Here is a 21,206-nt window from a genome sequence, read left to right on the forward strand (position 1 = left end):
CTCCCAGGTTCTAGGGCACAGGCTCGGTAGTCGTGGTACATGGGCTCAGCCGCTCCACAGCAAGTGGGATCTTCCCCAACCAGGGATCAAACCTGTGTCCCCTGCATTGGCAGGCAGATTTTTAACCACTGGACCACCAGGCAAGTTCTGGTATAGTCTTTTTAAATGGGGGATTATCTCTGATAAAGTAACCACAGGCACCACTGCTCAGCATCCTTCAGAAAAGCTAACACGTGAGACTGATGGACAAAATACGTCATTAAACAATATGTTAGCATTGATGATCCGGATACAACCAATAGAGGAAGACAAATTTACTTTTCAGAGTACCTGGAGAAAATGCTTCTTAATCTTTCTTTTTCGGTGCTTTTCTACTCTCTGGATGGTCTGTTCAGAGGTAAGGCTGGTATGCTTTTCTCAGGGCTGTATTTAAAATGGAAGTCAGAAGGAACATTTTCTACCACAAGACACCATTATGCTTTCCTGGAGGGGAAAGTAATATGTGCTCTGCTCAAAAGGGGTCTGGAACTGGAGTCAAGAGAACATAGATTCCAGGGTCGATTCTACTACCAACTAATAGTGACCATGTCACTTCAAACGTTTCTCATTTTATTGCAGAAAGTGGCTTTTACCACTTGCTATCATGGGTATTTTGTGCAGATAAACTGGGATAATATATAGGAAGTGTTTTGGGATGTACATTGCAATACTCAGAAAATATCACTATTGCTATGATGATATCATTTGGATTACTATTTTCTATAGTTTGGTCCTAAGAATAGCCTTAAGAAATCAGTCAGACCTCCTTTGAAAGCAGTCATTTAATTGAAAAGCTATAGTTTCATTCCTAAAACTGCTTATACCACCAGATGCCTTTAACACTGTGGCAAAATAATGAGTTAATCATAGAAAAGTTACCATGACAAGGTAGGCAGAAGGCCAATTCAGTGATTTTTTTAAAGACACATGGAAACAGACTGTAGTTCTGCACAATCTGTTTCCTAAAAGGAGCTCTGGGGAAAGCTTTCAAGGATATGAGAAAGAAGAGGGGGAAAAGAAAATAAAATCACTACATAATCTATAAAATTACTACATGTGTCTATGTCTACCTACCCTTACAGTGCATCTTCTTCAAAAGCTAGTCCTAAACTCTCAGATGTCTAAGGAAATTTTATTTATTTTTTAAAATTTATTTATTTTTTGCTGCACCTCATGGCATGCAGAACTTCCATGACCAGGGATTGAACCCCAACCCACTGTAGTGGAAGCACAGAATCTGAACCACTGGACCACCAGGGAAGCCCCAGAAATCTTAAGATAATAACTGCTCTGTTTACTGATGCAGTGATGAATTTCAATTTAATCTAATACTTAGTACAGCTGCCTGAGATGCTGCAGGCCTTCAGAGTCAAGCTAAACAGAGGTGTGCAAACTAGTACAGTTCTAGAAGAATGATAGGTAACCCTGGTTTCTGAGGAAGTATGTTTAATAGGATTCAGAATGGGGAACCAGACTTTATGTCATCCTAGGGAAGACTGAACATAGCAGACCTAAAAAAAAAAAAAAAGCCTAAAAATAGTAGATCTTACATCTTAAGAGGGTCTTTAGACTTGGAAGGGCTTTGACAGCATCTTGTCCAACAATCTCATGTTAAATATATGAAAAGGAAGGATCAGATAATTCCTGTGACTTGCTTCCCAAAAGTCATTAAGGAATTTGATAGCAGAACTAAAAATTTACCCCAAGTCTCTTGATTGTACCCTGAAGTCCTTTCCACCATACTAAGCTGCTTCTTTTAAGAGCCTCTGTCCAGATGAGCAGAGGCAGGAAACAAACAGCCCTAGGCATTTTCACCTTTGACCTCCTAGTTGGAAGCCTCACAGACTGTCTCTCTTCTATGTTCCCATTCCAGCATCTTAATGAATGGAACAGTGGGGCACCAGGGGACACCAGCTCTTTAAAGAGCTCAAGCCAGAATCCAGGAAAGCAGTGCTTCTCTCCTAAAGAACAGATACATGGTGGGGAAAAGTAGGAGAGGCATGGAAGGCTGGCAGCAGTAAGAATCCCACAGGTTCAACAAATAACTGGCACCAGTCGATGTCAGCTCTTTTGATCTGGGGTTATAAGCTGTCTCATTTCTCTTATGACTCAATGGGAACAGGGCCACACCAAACAGCACTGGAATGCCTAGAGAGTAAAGTCTCAAGAAAAAACTTAGGCCCACAAAGGAAGAATAACACAGAAACATGTCAGGAGCCCCAAAAGGGAGACTTATGAACATTTCCCCAGACATTTAGAAGCTCCACTTCTTGCTACTTCCTTCAAAGTTTCAGAGGGCACTGAGAAACACTTAAATTTATGTCTCAGACTTTATTGGATTAAACTGCATAAGCCACTCTTATTTGTTCAGTCACTAAGTCATGTCCGACTCTTTGCAATCCCATGGACTACAGCACGCCAGGTTTCTCTGTCCTTCACTATCTCCCAGAGTTTGCTCAAATTCATGTCCACTGAGTTAGTGATGCCATCCAATCATCTCACCCTTTGTCGTCCCCTCCGCCTCCTGCCCTCAATCTTTCCCAGCATCAGGGTCTTTTCCAGTGGGCTGGCTCTTCACACCAGGTGGCCAAAGTACTGGAGCTTCAGCTTCAGCATCAGCCCTTCCAATGAGTATTCAGGGTTGATTTCCTTTAGGATTGACTGGTTTGATCTCCTTGCAGCCCAAGGGACTCTCAAGAGTCTTCTCCAGCACCACAATTCAAAAGCATCAACTCTTACATTCAGTGGTTTTCAAATTGTACCATGTTTAGGAATCACCTGAGAATTTTGTTAAAAATGTATATTCCTGAGCCATACAGATATTTACATTAGCAAAACTGAGTAAATCCTTGCCCAGGAAGCTGCACATTTTCAAATACTCCAGGTGATTGTGATGCACATGTTTCATGGAGCACAAAACAGGTTGTAAATCACAGCTTTAACAGAGGAACATTCCGATAGCAGGTTATTACCTATCTGTTAGATAAATGCCAAAGGCATCTGTATGCCTGAACAAGGACTCTTTGTCCTGTTCCAGAAGCTGATGTGGCAATCCCACAAAGCCATTCATACCAATGCACTCCCACACCTCCTTGTGTTGAACTTGAGATGTTGCGTTAAGGCCAAGTAAGACTGATCGCTTTTCTTGATTGCACTTGGAAAAGCAGGAGGATGGTGAATAGTACTCCAACCTAAGAAGCTTTAAAAACATACTGATACCTGAGGCCCACTTCAGTCCAAGGAAATCCAAATCTCTAGGGGTGAGGTGTGGGCATCTTTTAGAAGCTCCTCAAGTAATATATTGTGCAGCTGAGGTTGAGAACTACCCGTCTACGGTAATACACCCTGTAGGGACCAACAGGAAGTGTCTACTGATTTCTGGTCAACCAAATCTGGGATTGTCATCATCTAAGTGATGCTTCAAGATATAGATCTTTCTCACATAGCATATAATTTAACTTACTTAAGCAAGGGTTTTCACTGAAATGTGTTATTCTACAGGAGCACATCTATTCAGATTTATGCATCATGTAAAGTCTCCTTTCTTTTAAAAATATTTTTATTTATTTATTTGGCTGCACCAGGTCTTAGTTGCAGCACATGGAATCTTTGATCTTTGTTGTGGGATCTTTAGCCGTAGCATGTGAACTCTTAATTGCCACATGTGGGATCTAGTTCCCCAACCAGGGATTGAAACTCAGTGATTTCATTGGAGAGTTTAGGAGCATGGAGTCTTAGCCACTAGACCACCATGGAAGTCCCCAAGTCTCTTTTCTTTATTCTCTTAACATTTAAGCACATCCAAGCTGGCAGCCCCATTCTTCTATACCTACCCCAGAGTTCCATTTTCTGGACTGGAAATCCTCTGTGGAAATCCACAAAGAGAAAAAGCAGCAGAGTTTGTCCCTGAGGATCCATATTCTGAGACTGTTCTTCTCCCTCACCGGATTCCACCTGATAACTCACATCTGGAAGCACCGAACCTAGAGGATGAGATATTACAGAATAAGATAAGTAAAGCCCTCAAAAAGCTAAGTGAATAAACAACCTATGCTTCAAACAAAGAGGGACCTGAGATAGATCTAAATTTGAACACTCCCTTCTCCTCCTGAATCTTTCTCTACCCACATGATGGAAGCAAATAATAGTGACTCACAGGAAGAACATCAGAATAACAACTGGGTATGTAAAATGCAAACCAAACAGCATTCCTTAGAATTTACTGAGAAGCATCATACAATAAATTCATTCATTCCTCAAGTTACTTTCTAAGGTAGGTATCAGCAGTAAGAGGCTAGTAAGATGTGGGTATCACTAGTAGAAGAGTAATGATCATGATAAGAGCTAACTTGTATTGAATGCTGACTACATGCCATGTACCACATGAAATTCTTTGCGTGGACTATCTCAACATTTAGATTTCACCACACTATGGTATGGGACCTAGTCTTAGGCTCTTTTATGGACAAGAAAAGAGGCACAGATAGGTTAAATACATTGCCCAACATGAGACAGTAGGTGATGGAACTGTTTTAGACTAACCCCAAAATCTGTGCTCTTAACCACAATGCTATCTGATATTTGTATTCCCATGTAATCTGATCCCTACAGTCACTTTCTAGCACCTTAATCTTTTAAAGTACAATCCATGTGGTCCAGTTCAGTTTAAACAAGATCATTAATAGACAATAATACATGTCATTCATTCACTTGCCTCACTTTCAGAGGAACACGAATCACCATTCAAGTTACTAAGACCCCCTAACAAGGGTCAAAGCCAGGAAGAGAAAATGGAATTTGGACTCAGGTACCAAGACAGCAGAGAAAACACTTCACCCCCACTGATGGCCTTATATAAGTGCTGCCAGAGGTCTGAGTGGCTAGTCACAGAGGCCATCATTGACATTTCTTGGCCAGTTAAACATAATGTCTTCCTCAATGCCTGGGCACCTAACCTTCACCTCCACTGTTAGCTCAGTGTCTGTGGCCTTTCTTAATATAAAAAACAAGAGCCAGCCCACAGCTGTGGCCACAGCCTTATTAAGACCAAACATTCTTTCCTCACAAAACCACTTACCTACAGGAGTCCAAGGATACCTCCTTTCATTTCACCCTCTGGAAAAACTACCAACTCAAGAAAAAAAAAGCTCACCATGAGGCCTTCTTCCTAGATGAAGATTCTTTCTCTCAGAGATACATCCCTATACCAGGAGGCTTCAATCTTCTCAAACCAGTTACAACTCTAGAATACCTCCTCCCTGGATACCTCCTCCCTACTGGTGAACTTCCTCAGGATCCAGTTAAATAGACTACCTTTTAAATATCAAAGGATTCTGGCTAACAACAGTCAAGTTCAAGACTATAAAGCTCCTAGACATCAGCTTATGGTTGCATATTCCTATTTCTCAGTTTCATTTGTTGGCCCAACTATTAAGCATCCAATTTTCAGCATGATTCACCCAAAGCCAATGTGGTTAGGCTCTATATGAATAGCACAGTTAGTTTACCAGGTTTATTACTATATGGTTGATACTTCTGCCTTGCTTTTATGTAGTATTATATTTTTTCTAAGTAATTTTATATGGATTTTCTCATTTCATTGGGAAATATTTCTCTTCTACAATAGGTCAAAAATGTGACTGCAACTTTAACAACCTTTTAAAAATTCCAGAGTTGATAGATTAAAGTACAACAGAAACTTTCTGAACAAATCCTTAGAAAGTAAAGGTCCAATGACTACTTCCAGGAGACCAGGAATAGAGGAGGCAGTAGAAATGAGAAGGGAACCAGCATTAATACATAATACCAAAACAGTTAGGCTCTGGTGGGGCTTTGCCTGTTGACACCTGTATGACTCACTTCACGTGGACTCTCAGACTTAGCCAGACTCCTACCTGTACCCTCAACCTAAGCCATCAGATTACTAGGTCCTAGTCTTATATATATTTGCTATTTATATTTTCTTGCATTTCTCTAATATTTTACAGAGTTCTTTATTCCTATGTAAACAGAGAGAGACAGAGATTTACCTCTGTCTAAATTGAGATCCAAACTGGGCACCATACACAAGCGGCACTTCTTCCCGTCAATGAAATAAGAGGTGTCTTTGAAGACAGCAGTAGTTGGCTGCTCTGAATTTGGAAACATTAGAGGCAGACCTGAAGGTCCATACAGAAATATGTATAGTGGCTAAAGAAAAATCCAAAATGTTAGTTTTTTGTGATTATGTATTTGTTTGCATAAAACAAATACAACATTGACTTGGTTCACACTCTCAGAAATAAACTAGCATGCCAGGCAATTACATATTAAGCCCTTCCCACATTAAGGATAGGTGTGAGCCACCAGAGATTGAACCGCTAGAATCTTCAGAAATCTACTCCACTTTTAACGAGTGTGAGCTACCAGGATAGTATTGGGACAATTTGTTCATTTATTGATCCTACTCATTAAATCAGGTTTCAATGGTATTAATAACACAGGCTAAACACTATACTGCACTAAATTCTGGGGATACAAACATGAATATACAGATTTAATACCTACCTTCAAGTTAGATTTACAATATGGGAGATACACATAAAAACCAATAAACTGTAATACTATGTGATGCATGCTAAATTAAAAACATACACCAAAGAATATTTTCCAGTGAGTATGAGTATGTTCAGATTGAGAAGGAAATGCTTCACCTTTTCCAACCTACTCTCTAACCAGGACTAAGAAAGACAGGCCCCTAGAATGGTTTCCTCCCCTTGACCTTCCAGTCCCACCCACACCCTCCCCATAAGCCAGGTTATATATAAGCCAGTGTTTCTCGACCTCGGCACACTGACACTCTGGGCCAGATACCTCTTTACGGTGGGGCTGTCCTGTGCACCACAGGATGCTAAAGCAGCACCCCTGGCTTCTACCCACTCCCACTAGATGCCAGTATCACCTCTGCCTCCAGTCATAAGGATCAAAACGTCTCCAGACATTGCCAGATGTCCTCTGAGGGCAAAAGTACCCAGTTAAGAACCACTGCATAAGCTTTTTTTGTCCCCTGAACCAAAGCTCATAAGCCCAGAATATATATTTTCCTTCATCTTTCTGTTTTCATCCTCTTTTTAATAAGGTAAACAGGAGGCAGTAAGTGTGAAGATTAAAATCCAGTGGGCACTGGGACATTACTGAAAGTCACAACAGAGCAAAGGGAGGCAGTGTCTATAAGTGAAGTCTCCATCACAAACTCAAGAAGGCGTTAACGCATGAGCTGAGGCCAACACATTCGCTGTTTAGAGCCAGGGAGCTTTGAGGTGCTGCAAACTCAGAATGAGTCGTGTATCTGAAGAGTCAGGACATGTGAATGTCTTTTAATTAATTGGGTTGTTTAAACTATTTACATTTAATATGAATTTTGTTATGGTTGCATTTAAATCTATCATCTTGTTACATATTTTCTGTTTGTTCCCTGTATTTTATTTCCTTTTTCTTCTTTCCTATTTTTGGATGCTATTTTGGATTGGGTATTTTTAATAATTCCATTTTATCCCCCTTTTTGACTTACTAGTTATAACTCTCGTGGTATTAACTTAGGGATTGCTTTAGGTTTTATAGTATACAAATATACCTTATCCAGTCTGCCTTCAAGGAAAAGGAAATAAAATACAAGGAACAAACAGAAAACAGATAAGGAGGAGATAGATTTAAACTCAACCATAACAGTATTCATATTCATATTCACTTAAAGTTCACACACATATTGTGTGAGAATCCTTCAAACAATATACTTGTTTACTCCTGTGTCATATTCTAGCCATAGCATATAGTATACCATACTCACTCACCTATGGAAAAAACACTGAGGCTCTAAAACCTATGTCTCTAAAAATCTGACCACTTCCAAATTCCAGACCAAAATTTCTATATGGCTATTTTTAAAACATGTTCTGCGGGCAACATAAATGCAACATATGTAAAGCTAAACTAATCTTCTTTACTCCTCAGATCTGCTATTTATAATTTTCATTTTGTTGCCAGTATCATTATTCTGTCAGCCATCCATGGAAATCTTTTCCAACAGCTTTACTGAGATTTAATTTACATATCATACAAATCACCCATTTAAAGTGTACAATTAAATTGGTTTCAGTATATTCAAAAAGTTGTGCAAGCATCACCACCATCAGTTTTAGAATATTTTTTATCACCCCCAAAAGAATCCTTCCTCATATATTTTATGGCCCCATGTAGGTATATGTCCATATATCTATATCAACCCTGTATCTTCTGCATATAGGGCTGTTGACAGCAACTTCAGCTACTTCTTGCCCCTAATCTCTCCCTCACCCAACAGTGAACTGGTTACCTGGTTTTGTTGATTCCTCCCAGTGATCTCTCTCCTTTCCAAGCTCACCACACCTTTAATTCACGTACTTAGTGTCTCTCACCCAGCTCACTTACTTTTGTACTTAGTGATTACTGACTTTTCTCTCCCACCCACCCTGTACAAGGCTGCTGGCGATTCCTAAAACACTCAATGGTTTCCCATTATACACACAATAAAATTCACATTCCTTAGTGTGGCACTCAAGATCCAAAATATTCAACTCCAAACTACTTTTCCAGCCTCACTGCTCCTACTTGCATCATTCACTCCTGCTCCAGTCACACTGGACCATATGAAAACCAGGTGGCACATGGGTCATATTTTATAGTTTTCAGTTTCTTGAACAAATTTGCAAGCTTAGCTTTCATATTGGATTTTGTTTTTATAACAAATCATACCAGCTTCTACATACAGAGTTTATATGCTAGTGGCTTTCCTAGGATTGAAATATAAAAATCCATTTTCAAAGACAAGGAATTTGAAAATTTTGATGGACTCTGTCATCAAAAGGATATGGAAACGGAAGAGATCCTATTCAGCTGGTTGGAAAAGACCTTCAGGCAAGGACACAGGGCCACGGCTGGAGTCAGTGTCAGCTCTCCCAACAAGCCCATTCCCACCACATCGTCAGGGATGGAGAGCATTACTGGGTGTCCCAGCACAGGATGGATTCTGCTGCAGGGCAATTCAGTTGCGTCAAATTTTGGTGTACTGTCCAAAAAAAAGCAGTTAAGACAAATTTAGCCTTTTTCCCTCTTAAGAAATTATTTTAAAGGGAATTCAAGATTCTTTTTATAACCTCTAGCATATGCATAACCATATAATCCACCACATAAATTTTGCTGGAATAAGTAACCTGTGTCCCACTCAGTGAATCAGAGGCAATGGAAAAAGTAGACAAATTGGCATTTCAGGAATTGTAGCACGGCTCCTGCTTTTGCTGCAGCTAATGGCAGTTTTATATTCTCAAAAGTCTATTTCCTCTACTAAAACTACTCTGTGGTTCTGAGCAGAAGTTTCCAAGATCATTCAAAGATCAGCATGGTGGAGGTGGGGTAGGGGTCAGCAGTCCCTGAATCACAAATGGCCTAAAACTGGCCTTGTGATTCTTATATGTCTGCTTTTACATATGCTGCACTTTCCCCTGAAGAAGTCTGAGGTTACTATTTGGTAGGAGTGATGAGAAAAAACTGGAACATCTTCCACTCCTAGAAAGAATCTTGTGAAAAAATCTGATATTTGCTTACTTTCTGAGAGCTCTTTTGTAAACAGAAAAGAAATATTAATAAACCTTCCCCCCTTTCTCTAAACTAATCAGGTCACCCGGGGAAATATATCCACAAACACTGGCTTAGAGGCTTAAACTCTTTCAGTAAATCTATGATAGCAAGCTGTCTACCTGCAGGGATTGTATGATGCTAGAAGATTACTAAAGAAAGATATGGAATGAGGGTTTTATTTCCTGCAAATATTAAAGAATAAACATATTCTAGTTGGAGAGGTAATTTTGAGCAAGAGTAAGAAAACAGATTGAGAAACCACAGGCAGCCTCTTCAAGCCTTAAGATCCTATGGCTACCAGTATTGACTCAGGGCATATAAGTAGAGGCAGAAACTACTGAAGAAAGAATAAATTAGTTGGACTTAAACCTAAGTCAGGCTTTGTCTTGCTATAATTCATGTTCACTTTGGATTCTGCAGTAATTGGATAGCACAGGAAGGCAAAGCACAGGATTCTATTCCATTTATTTTCCACCTCCTCCATGGATTTTTTTTTTTTTTTGTAGTCTGAAAAAGGTGGAGGTGGGAAGAAAGATGATTTCTAAGCCTATGTAAAATGCTAATACACAATAATATACAAAGAATTTCTTTGTATTCATAGTATCTCTCTACCCAAGAGTGCAAGTAACCTTTTAAAGTCATTTCTCTCTTCTCATGCCTAAATGGAATTGGAATTAGCAGAGTTTGTTTTGATTCATTCACAGAAGAAACTAAGGCACGGAGAGCAGAAGGAACATGCATGCCCTCAGGTAAATAAGAATACATTCAAGGAGCCAGGAATAATAATAGCTTTCAATACAGATAGGTTAAATTTTTTTACTTTCACTTTTCTTACAGAGAATCTGACACTTGGCACTAAGAATTGACAACTGAAACCATTTTCAATTTCTGCCCATATTCATACTCATAATAAGAGTAAAACATGGAGCGGGACAAGGCTTTCCCCTTCACCTCAGGTAATGCTGACAGTTTACGACAAGAGCAATTCCATTCGACAGGTTCAAAGTAGGTTCGTTCTCTGCCCTGCAAAGTAAAGAAAAGCTAAGCCATATCTTAAAGATTCTAAGAACAATTTCTGCCTGATACAAATTTTGGCCCATTAGTACCAACTCCAGAGATGACTGGAATTTGGTAACCAATTAACCAAGGGGAAGGGGCTTCCCTGATAGCTCAGTTGGTAAAGAATCTGCCTGCAATGCAGGACACCCCGGTTCGATTCCTGGGTCAGGCAGATCCCCTGGAGAAGGGATAGGCTACCCACTCCAGGATTCTTGGGCTTCCCTTATGGCTCAACTGGTAAAGAATCCACCTGCAATGCGAGAGACCTGGGTTCAATCCCTGGGTTGGGAAGATTCCCCTGGAGAAGGGAAAGGCTGCCCATCTCAGTATTCTGGCCTAGAGAATTCCATGGACTGCATAGTCCATGGGGTTGCAAAGAGCTGGACACAACTGAGCGACTTTCACTTCACTAACCAAGGGAATGGCGCAGTGGTAACGAATCTGCCTGCCAAGGCAGGAGACTCAAGAGATACAGGTTTGATCCCTGGGTCGGGAAGATCCCCTGGAATAGGAAATGGCAACCCACTCCAGTATTCTCGCCTGGGAAATTCCATGTACAAAGAAGTCTGGCTGGCTATAGTCCATGAGGTCACAAAGAGTTGAACACAACTGAGTGACTGAGCACACACAACCAAGAGGAAAATGGTTATTTTTAAGTTTACTCATTCCAGTGAAAGGGAAAGGCATGAAAGGTTTAATCTACTTACTCATTAAAAAGCTAATCTAGAATAAGAAAATGTGGGAGTCTTGGAAAATAAGTTTTAAAGTGACTTTGAGTCAAGAAATCAAACTGTGAACCCACTGGAAATAGGACAATAATGACAGAAAAAATGTAGAACCATTGCATAAACTTAAGTCGGGGATTAAGGACTTACCCAAAGATCTCCATGGAGAGGATTCCATTCACCTTTACACTGAAATTAAATCTAATCTGCAAAATAAATGGGGTGTGATATTTAACATGAACCAGAACAAGGATTAAAAGCTCCCATACTCAATTCCTAAAGAAGATATTCTTTATATCACCTTTGTCCTCCACTGCAATTTCCCTAAACATAATTAATACCTGTCTGTGTTCAAATTATGAATCTTAGATACACTGAGTTCTACCTTAGAGTTCTAATTAGTCACAGATTATGTACATCATGCAAAATGCTGGGCTGGATGAAGCACAAGCTGGAATCAAGATTGCTGGGAGAAATATCAGTAACCTCAGATATGCAGATGACACCACCCTTATGGCAGAAAGTGAGGAAGAACTAAAGAGCCTCTTGATGAAAGTGAAAGAGGAGAGGGAAAAAGTTGGCTTAAAACTCAACATTCAGAAAACTAAGATCATGGCATCTGGCCCCATTACTTTATGGCAAAGGGATGGAGAAACAATGGAAACAGTGAGAAACTTTATTTTTGGGGGCTCCAAAATCACTGCAGATGGTGACTGCAGCCATGAAATTAAAAGACACTTGCTCCTTGGAAGAAAAGCTATGACCAACCTAGACAGCATATTAAAAAGCAGAGACAATACTTTGCCAACAAAGGTCCGTCTAGTCAAAGCTATGGTTTTTCCAGTAGTCATGTATGGATGTGAGAGTTGGACTATAAAGAAAGCTGAGAGCCGAAAAACTGATGCTTTTGAACTGTGGTGTTGGAGAAGACTCTGGAGAGTCCCTTGGACTGCAAGGAGATCGAACCAGTCCATCCTAAAGGAAATCAATCCTGAATATTCACTGGAGGGACTGATGCTGAAGCTGAAACTCCAAACTTTGGCTACCTGATGCAAAGAACTGACTCATTTGAAAAGACCCTGATGCTGGGAAAGACTGAAGGCGGGAGGAGAAGAGGACGATAGAAGATGAGATGGTTGGATGGCATCACTGACTCGATGGACATGAGTCTGAGTAAGCTCCAGGAGTTGGTGATGGACAGGGAAGCCTGGCATGCTGCAGTCCATGGGGTCGCAGAGTCGAACACTACTGAACAATAGAACTCAGCTGATGAGGAAATATTACCCTTTGTCCTCTGCTGTTCTCCTAATGGATCTCTTCTCGCCTTCTTAAAGAATTATCCATTTCTCTCTCTACTGCTTCCACTGTTTTCATATATGGAAATTCCAAGCTTTTTTCTTTGTTTTTTCTTCTCCTATCCCCATCGGACTCTTATGTTCTCCCTCCAGTTTACTTCACTGTTGTAATTATTTTCTACTTTCAACCTATATTTTTTTCTTTCTACATAATATCATGGGTAATAAGGGACTCGAGAGCCAGACTGTCTTCTTTCAAATCGTGGCTCTGCAAGTTATTTAACTTCCGCACCACAGTTTCCTTGGCTGTAAAATGGGGATGATGATGATAAAACCTACTTCACAAGGGGTACTGGGAGAGCTGAATGAGCGAATATGTGGTGAACACTTGGAATAGAGATTGGCTAACAATAAAGACTGAATGTTGCTTAAGACATAAAAAGTAGGAAACCTGCAAGAAAAACAGGGGAAGTTATACAGCATACTTAATTGCTGTGACTTTATGAACATTTCTAACTACAGGTAATAATAAAAATTTTAGCTCTCCTGAGTTTAAAGTCAGAATTTCCTTATTTACTCTTATAGTCACTTTAGAAAAGAAGGAGATAATCAGCAGTTTATTATCCAGGTTTAAAAGAAAAAAGAAGCACAGAGGAGGGAAACAAGGTATTCAAAGTGATACAATAAAACAGTAAGGTAGTGAAAATATGAATCTAAAACAAAGTTCTGTCTATATCCACAGGCTCTCAATGATATCACATGGCCAATACCAAGCCTGCCTTAGAAATACAGGAACCAAACCAATTCAATATTAAAACTTTTAATCACTGTCATAAAAAGAAAGAGAACCAATCAGATCCTCCCATGACCTACAGAGTAGAGGTCTTTTAAAAACACATGACTTAAACAAGAGAATCATTATTGTGCAAAAAAACAGCTTACCTGGGGGAGCACAGAGATGATTTTGCGTAAAAAATTCTTGATAACCAGACTATCTGTCATCAAAGTCCTGGGGTTTACATCAGCCTATAACAAAAACATCCACCACATAAGCACAAACTCAAGAGCACAAATGAATTAAATTATGGTATTTCTTCTTATAAAAATAACTACACCTCAGAAAGCTTTTCAGACATCCAGGGGGAAAAAAGTAATTTAGACTGGAGCTGAGAAGAGTAACCCTAGCTTAACTCTACTATCCTAGTGAGGGTTACTCTGCATTAAGAACTTCAGTGGGGCTTTCCTGGAGGCTCAGTGGTGAAGAATCTGCCTGCCAATGCAGAAGACTCGGGTTCAATCCCTGATCCGGGAATATCCCACATGCCATGGAACAAATAAGCCTGTGCACCACAACTACTGAGCCTGTGCTCTAGAGCCCAGGCACCGCCACTACTGAAGCTCATGTGCTTTAGAGCCTGTGCTCCTCACCAACAGAAGTCACTGCAATTAGCCCACGCGCCACAACTAGAGAGCAGCCCCTGCTTGCCGCTACTAGAGAAAAGCCCATGTCAGCAATGAAGACTCAGCACAGCCAAAAATAAATAAATAAAATTTAAAAAGCCGAAGAATCTCAATGGAGTCAAAGTAGCAGACATTAAAAAGAACCTAATTTTAAACCTTAATCTGTTCATCCAAACATTTATTTTTAAGGAAAAGCTGTAAAGCAGAAACTCAAAAGTCAGAAGGTTTGTGCTCAGAAAGTGAATGAAAGTGGGATTGAACCCAGGTCTCCTATGCATAAAAGATGGATTCTTTACCAGCTGAGCCACAAGGGAAGCCCTCCATAAAAAAAAAAAAAAAAAAAAAGTTCAAAGAGGTTAAACAACCTTGCCAAGGTCTTGCTGATCTGGCTCTAAAGCTTTAGCTTTAACCACTTTCCTATACTACACCCCAGTGATCGAATTCGGGTCTCCCACATTGCAGGTGGATTCTTTACCAGCTGAGCCACAAGGGAAGCCCAAGAATACTGGAGAGGGTAGCCTATCCCTTCTCCAGAAGATCTTCCTGACCCAGGAATTGAACTGGGGTCTCCTGTACTGCAGGCAGGTTCTTTACCAACTGAGCTATCAGGGAAGCCCTTTACATTTAATGTAATGTACCTAAAAACCATAGTTAGAAGGTGTCTCCTAGAAACCAGAGAAGTTAATGAAGAGGAAATAGAGTCAGAAATCAGTAAGTTTTTATTAGTGGCTCAGAGAATACAGAGTCATGAACTAGGTACTTATTAAAGGAGAAAAAAGGTCCCATATTTCAAAATCTCAACACAATAAAGAAAAATACATGTAAATATCTAATAGAGAAGAATAAACTATTGTAATACTTTTTTTATAAGTTCACTGAAAAAAGATCAATAACTGTACAATGAGTGGGGATGATTAGAATAACTATCATAAAAATACTTGACAATATTAGAAAAATGTATGGGGATTATTAGAAAATCTGGAAACAAATCTAGGATTATTAACATGTATAAGTGGCAGTAATTAAACACTAACTGTAGCATACATACCACAGTCATATCCTTATTTTTAAAATGTTTATTATAAAGTGTTCAAATGCAGAAAAGCAATGGTCTCTTTAAAGCATTTTCCATACTTAACACTTCAAAAATAACTTCTTGGAACAGTTTCAAACTTCTGTAACCTTAGTGATTATAGGGTGTATCATATAAAGGGCTTAATTATATCTAGCAGTAAGGCAACCAAACAAGTGAAAGTTCCTTGAAAAGCTACCAGGAAGGTTCTACAATTAATAATGATGGGAACTATCATTTACTGAACACCTGCTACATGCCAAGCAGTTTACATACAAGTAGAAGATATTCCCATTTTATGGGTGAGGCTAATGAAACTAAAGAAGCTAATTAAGTTGTCCAAGGTCACACATAGCTAATTAACTGGCAGAATTGGGATTCAAACCTAGATCTGAGTAACTCCAAAGCCCACCTTTCACTATACAGGCTACCTCTCCAAGAAAGCTCATTTTTTGTACATATAGCTATCTGAATTAGATATTACGTAATCTATTATTATTTCTTATGGAACCTTATGGGCAATGCTTACATATGATTAGTGAATATGTATATGTATTTATTCATTGATAAAACACTTAATGTTGTTTATTATGTGCCTAGGCTTACAGAGATAAGTAAAACCAGCTCTAAATTTGAAGAGGTTACATTTAAGAAGAGAAAGAGGAAATAAATAACTTATAAGATAATGTGAAGAAGCTTTATGATTTAAACATGTAAGAGAAGCTAAAGAAATACACAGGAATGATTGGCACCTAATCCAGACTGAGAATATAAAGTGAAATAACGTCAGGTCAGCAGAGGATAGTTAACACAAAACAAATAGCTCCTTTTAAAACCGACTCATAAATTATTGAGAGAAAGAGAGAGATGGGGGGAGGGAGGAAGAGACACTACACAGTCTTTTACAGCCAATACCCCAGGCCTAATGTACCTTCAGAAACAGTGAACTTATATGTTGTCAGGAAAAACATATGCTGCCGTTCCTGGGCAGCAGAAATTACCACTGAATCATATGTTTCAGTCGTTACCTTTAAATACAAGTCTAATCACATGACAGATTATGGGAGGTATATTTTTAAATATAAACTTATGCAGTTATGTCCTCCATATGACTTTGTAAGAGAATGTCAGTGTCTCTTTCTTTGCTTAAATAGGTAAGTACCCCAATGATCGATAATATTAGAGAAACACAGAGATAGATGTTTTTATGGCTACATGTATATCTCTAGTCATTGTATCATTTACTATTATAACAAAAATGAATACAAAAATGGATAAATCTGTCAAGATCTAGCAAAATCAAATTGTTTTTGAAGGACATATTACCCAGCCTAATGGACTCCAAGGTGCAGGACTGAGCATAAACACAAAACCCAGCAATCTTTTCTTTTCTTGGCCACCTGGCGCCACATGTGGGATCTCAGTTTCCAAACCAGGGATTCAATGCATGCCCCCTGCAGTGGGAGCACTGGAAGTGCAGAGTTTTAACCACTGGACCACCAGGGAAGTCCCACCAGCATCTCTCTTAAACGAAATTTTCCCTCAGTCTTCCCTGGAATTAGCTTTCCCCACATGCCCAAAGCAGTGGATCACTTATTACCGCCTTTTCACGGATGTCTCCATTCATCAGCCTTTGCTATAAACCTTGTTACCTGACCCTTCTCCCCACTTGAAGTATACATGTATGATGAAATCTTTTCACAACCTCCCCTTTTCCTCTTCTCATTCTCTTCATTCAAATATCTGTTTAAAGGCTGCACAGTATCAAAGACAATGAGATATAACAGAACAAATGCTTTCAGGAAGTCCTTGTTCCTCTGAGGTTATACTACTCTTACCTCTCCCCACCGATCACCAACTGATTAACTGGCACTAAGTTCAGTCGTCCTCTGTACTCTAAGTCCTGTCATCATCTTGGTTGACTTCCACATCCAAGCAGATGACCAGTCTAGGTGAGAACTTAGTCCCAAAATTCTCTGACCTCCCCAGCTCCAATGACCTTGACCTCTACTTATTTCCAATCACCAATTCCCACAGCCATAGACTGGAGGTGTACTGTTCTGGAAACCTTAAACTGAAACAGCCCACTCTTACGTGAAAAGATATGAACCCAGACATGCACCTTGATTAAGTCAGATTACCTGTGCTCTCAATGTACACTTTGACTTTCTTGGGAGAAACACTGCTTTTGCAATAGGGAAAAAAAGAGAAATTTTATCACTCTGATGATAATTTTTTATTATTTCATCTCTGAACTCCTTATACCCAGAAAAATCTCTATTACACTGTATTGTAATTATTTGTTTACTTATCTATCATTTCCTTGATATTCCTAGATTGCAAGTTCCTTGGGATCAAGTAACATCTTGGGACTCTTTCTAGGACAGTGAAGCTATCATCAACAAATGCAGGTACCTAACAGAATGAATAAATATTGAAACAGCACTGGTCAATATGAGTAAGACTCTGATTCAGATTCTGTCACTTAACTATGGAATGACCTTGGGAAAGTCAGTCAAATTCTCTGAAATTCTTGTCCTAACCACTTCATAGAGTTGTCAGGAGGCTTAAATAATACATATGTTAAGTATAAGAGTTATCACTTTTTGTTCAGACTGAGTAAAATACATGATTTCCTTTTCTAGCACTGTTTTCCTTGGTTCACTGGAATCAAGTGGCTTTTTGTTTGTTTGTTTTGTTTTTGCTACCTGACAAGAATAGTTTTATAACTGTTCTTCTTCTTCTTCCGTTGCTAAGTCCTCTCTGACTCTTTGCAACCCCGTGGACTGCATCATGCCAGGCTCCTCTGTCCTCCACTATCTCCGAGAATTTGCTCAGATTCAAGAAATGCAATAAGGCAAAGTGGTTTTCTGAGGAGGCCTTACAAATAGCTGAGAAAAGAAGAGAATTGAAATGCAAAGGAGAAAGGGAAAGATATACTCAGCTGAATGCAGAGTTGCAAAGAATGGCAAGGAGAGATAAAAAGCCTTCTTAAGTGAACAATGCAAAAAAATAGAGGAAAACAATAGAATGGAAAAGACTAGAGATCTCTTCAAGAAAATTACAGATACCAAGGGAACATTTCATGCAAATATGGGCAGAAAAAAGGATAGAAACATCAAGGACCTAACAGAAGCAGAAGATATTAAGAAGAGGTGGCAAGAAAACACAGAAGAACGGTACAAAAAAGGTCTTAATGACCTGGATGACTACGATAGTGTGGCCATTCACCTGCAGTGTGAGGTCAAGTAGGCCTTAGGAAGCATTATTACAAACAAAGCTAGTGGAGGTGATGGAATTCCAGCTGAGCTATTTCAAATCCTAAAAGATGACACTGTTAAAGTGCTGCACTCAATATGCTAGCAAGTTTGGAAAACTAAGCAGTGACCACTGGACTGAAAAGGTCGGTTTTCATTCCACTCCCAAAGAAGGACAATGCCAAAGAATGTTCAAGTGAAAGTGAAAGTCCCTGACTCTTTGCGACCCCATGGACTATACAGTACATGGAATTCTCCAGGCCAGAGTGCTGAAGCGGTAGCCTTTACCTTCTCCAGGGAATCGTCCCAACCCAGGGATTGAACCCAGGTCGCCCGCATTGCAGGCGGATTCTTCACCAGCTGAGTCACAAGGGAAACCCAAGAATGTTTGAACTATGGTACAATTGTGCTCATTTCACATGCTAGCAAGGCAATGTTCAAAATCCTTCAAGCTAGGCTTCAACAGTACATGAACTGAGAACTTCTAGATGTACAAGCTGGATTTAGAAAAGGCAGAGGAATCAGAGATCAAATTGCCAACATCTGTTGGATCATGGAGAAAAGCAAGGGAATTCCAAAAAAACATCTACTTCTGCTCCACTGACTATGCTAAAGACTATGCTAAATCACAACAAACTGTGGAAAATTCTTAAAGAGATGGGAATACCAGACCACCTTACCTGTCTCCTGAGAAACCTGTTTTGGGGTCAAGAAGCAATAGTTCGAACCAGACATGGAACAATGGACCGGTTCAAATTGGGAAAGGAGTACGTCAAGACTGTATATTGTCACCCCGCTTATTTAACTTATATGCAGAGGATATCACGTGAAATGCGGGGCTGGATGAATCACAAGCTGGAATCAAGATTGCCAGGAAAAATACCAACAATCTCAGGTATGCAGATAACACCACCCTAATGGCAGAAAGTGAAAAGGAACTAAAGAGCCTCTTGATGAAAGTGAAAGAAGAGAGTGAAAAAGGTGGCTTAAAACTCAACATTCAGAAAATTAAGATCATGGCTTCTGGTCCCATCACTTCATGGCAAATAGATGGGGAAACAATGGAAACAGTGATAGACTTTATTTTCTTGGGCTCCAAAATCACTGCAGATGGTGACTGCAGCCCTGAAATTAAAAGGAATTAAAAGCTCCTTGGAAGAAGAGCTATGACAAATCTATACAGTGTACTAAAAAGCAAAGACATCACTTTGCCAATAAAAGTCCATATAGGCAAAGCAATGGTTTTTCCAATAGTCATGTATGTATGTGAGAGTTGGACCATAAAAAAGGCTGAGCTGATGCTTTTGAACTGTGGTGCTGAAGAAGACTCTTGAAAGTCCCTTGGACAGCAAAGAGATCAAGCCAGTCAATCCTAAAGGAAATCAAGCCTGAATATGCACTGGAAGGACTGATGCTGAAGGTCCAATACTTTGGCCACCTGATGGGAAGAACTGACTCACTGAAAAAGACCCTGATGCTGGGAAAGACTGAAGCAGGAGAAGAAGGGGATGGCAGAGGATGAGATGGCTGGATGGCATCACTGACTCAATGGACATGAGTTTGAGCAAACTCCAGGAGGTAGTGAAGGAAAGAGAAGCTTGGAATGCTGCAGTCCATGGGGTTGCAAAGAGTTGGACACAACTGAGGGACTGGACAACAACATGTCCACTGAATTGGTGATGCTAGTCAATCATCTCATCCTCTGCTGCCCCCTTCTCCTTTTGCCTCTGTTTGACTAACCATTAACTGCTCCAAATTATTTACCCTTCATTCCCCTAAACAAGATATGGCATAGCCAGGGATATCTATTGTCCTGATACCATGTTCATTTCCTTTTAGAAGAAGGATATAATTGTTCCAACATGGAGAACAGCCTCCCAAGTGCTTTTTGGGAGAGTGTTTAAAATAGTCTATGTCTCCACCAGTTCAGAGAAAGGAAAGATCAGAGAATTGATAATGGGAATGGAGGACTCAATTGTCACTCTCACAAATCTGGGCTACAAATAAATCAATAAAAATCTTTAAACCAACCTAATAAAAATATTTAAATAGGATCTGCACTGGGCATCCATTTTTGCTTTCTTCTTCACGAGATCCAAAATCAAATAATGGTTTATTTCAGTGGTTCTCAAATTCACTTGCACATTAGGAATTATCGGGGATTCTAAAAATATTCCAAAGCCCAGGCCACACCTCTTACAGACTGGATTGTATTCCCCAAAATTGATCTGTTGCAGCCTTAGCCACTGTTTTGACTTACTTGGAGACAGGGCCTTAGGGATGTCATAAGGTTAAATGAGGTCATAAGTGTGGCCCTCTAATCTGATAGGACTGTCCATGTAAGAAGAGGAAGAGACACCAGAAAGCTCTCTCTCCACATATGTACAGAGGAAAGATCATGTGAGCAAATGATGACAAGATACCTTGAACTTGGACTTGTAACTTCATGAAGAAGCATGAGAAAATAAGTTTCTGTTGTTTAAGCCACCCAACATGTGGTATTTTTTTTTATGGCAGCCCAAGCAGACTAATCCAACACCCAAGACCAATTAAATCATAACCTCTTAGAGTAGAACACAAACATCACTATTTTCAAAGCTTCCAAGTGATTTAAAATCTGTTAGGGAAGTCTGGGAACCAATGCCTT

The 21,206-nt window shown here is 39.7% G+C and overlaps 1 protein-coding gene across 1 annotated transcript in view; it reads right to left on the reverse strand.

The window, feature by feature from the left end:
• Positions 1–21,206, reverse strand: part of TOP6BL (TOP6B like initiator of meiotic double strand breaks) — a 78,092-nt gene that overhangs the window by 16,590 nt on the left and 40,296 nt on the right. The window contains exons 4-9 of the mRNA XM_061162889.1: positions 13,712–13,795; positions 11,625–11,680; positions 10,642–10,713; positions 8,922–9,121; positions 6,069–6,215; positions 3,873–4,022 (exon numbers count right to left, since the gene is read on the reverse strand). Of these exons, the coding sequence (XP_061018872.1) occupies positions 3,873–4,022; positions 6,069–6,215; positions 8,922–9,121; positions 10,642–10,713; positions 11,625–11,680; positions 13,712–13,795 (709 nt within the window). The remainder of the gene's footprint in view (positions 1–3,872; positions 4,023–6,068; positions 6,216–8,921; positions 9,122–10,641; positions 10,714–11,624; positions 11,681–13,711; positions 13,796–21,206) is intronic.

The sequence above is a fragment of the Dama dama genome, chromosome 2, assembly GCF_033118175.1.
Source record: "Dama dama isolate Ldn47 chromosome 2, ASM3311817v1, whole genome shotgun sequence".
NCBI lineage: Eukaryota > Metazoa > Chordata > Mammalia > Artiodactyla > Cervidae > Dama > Dama dama.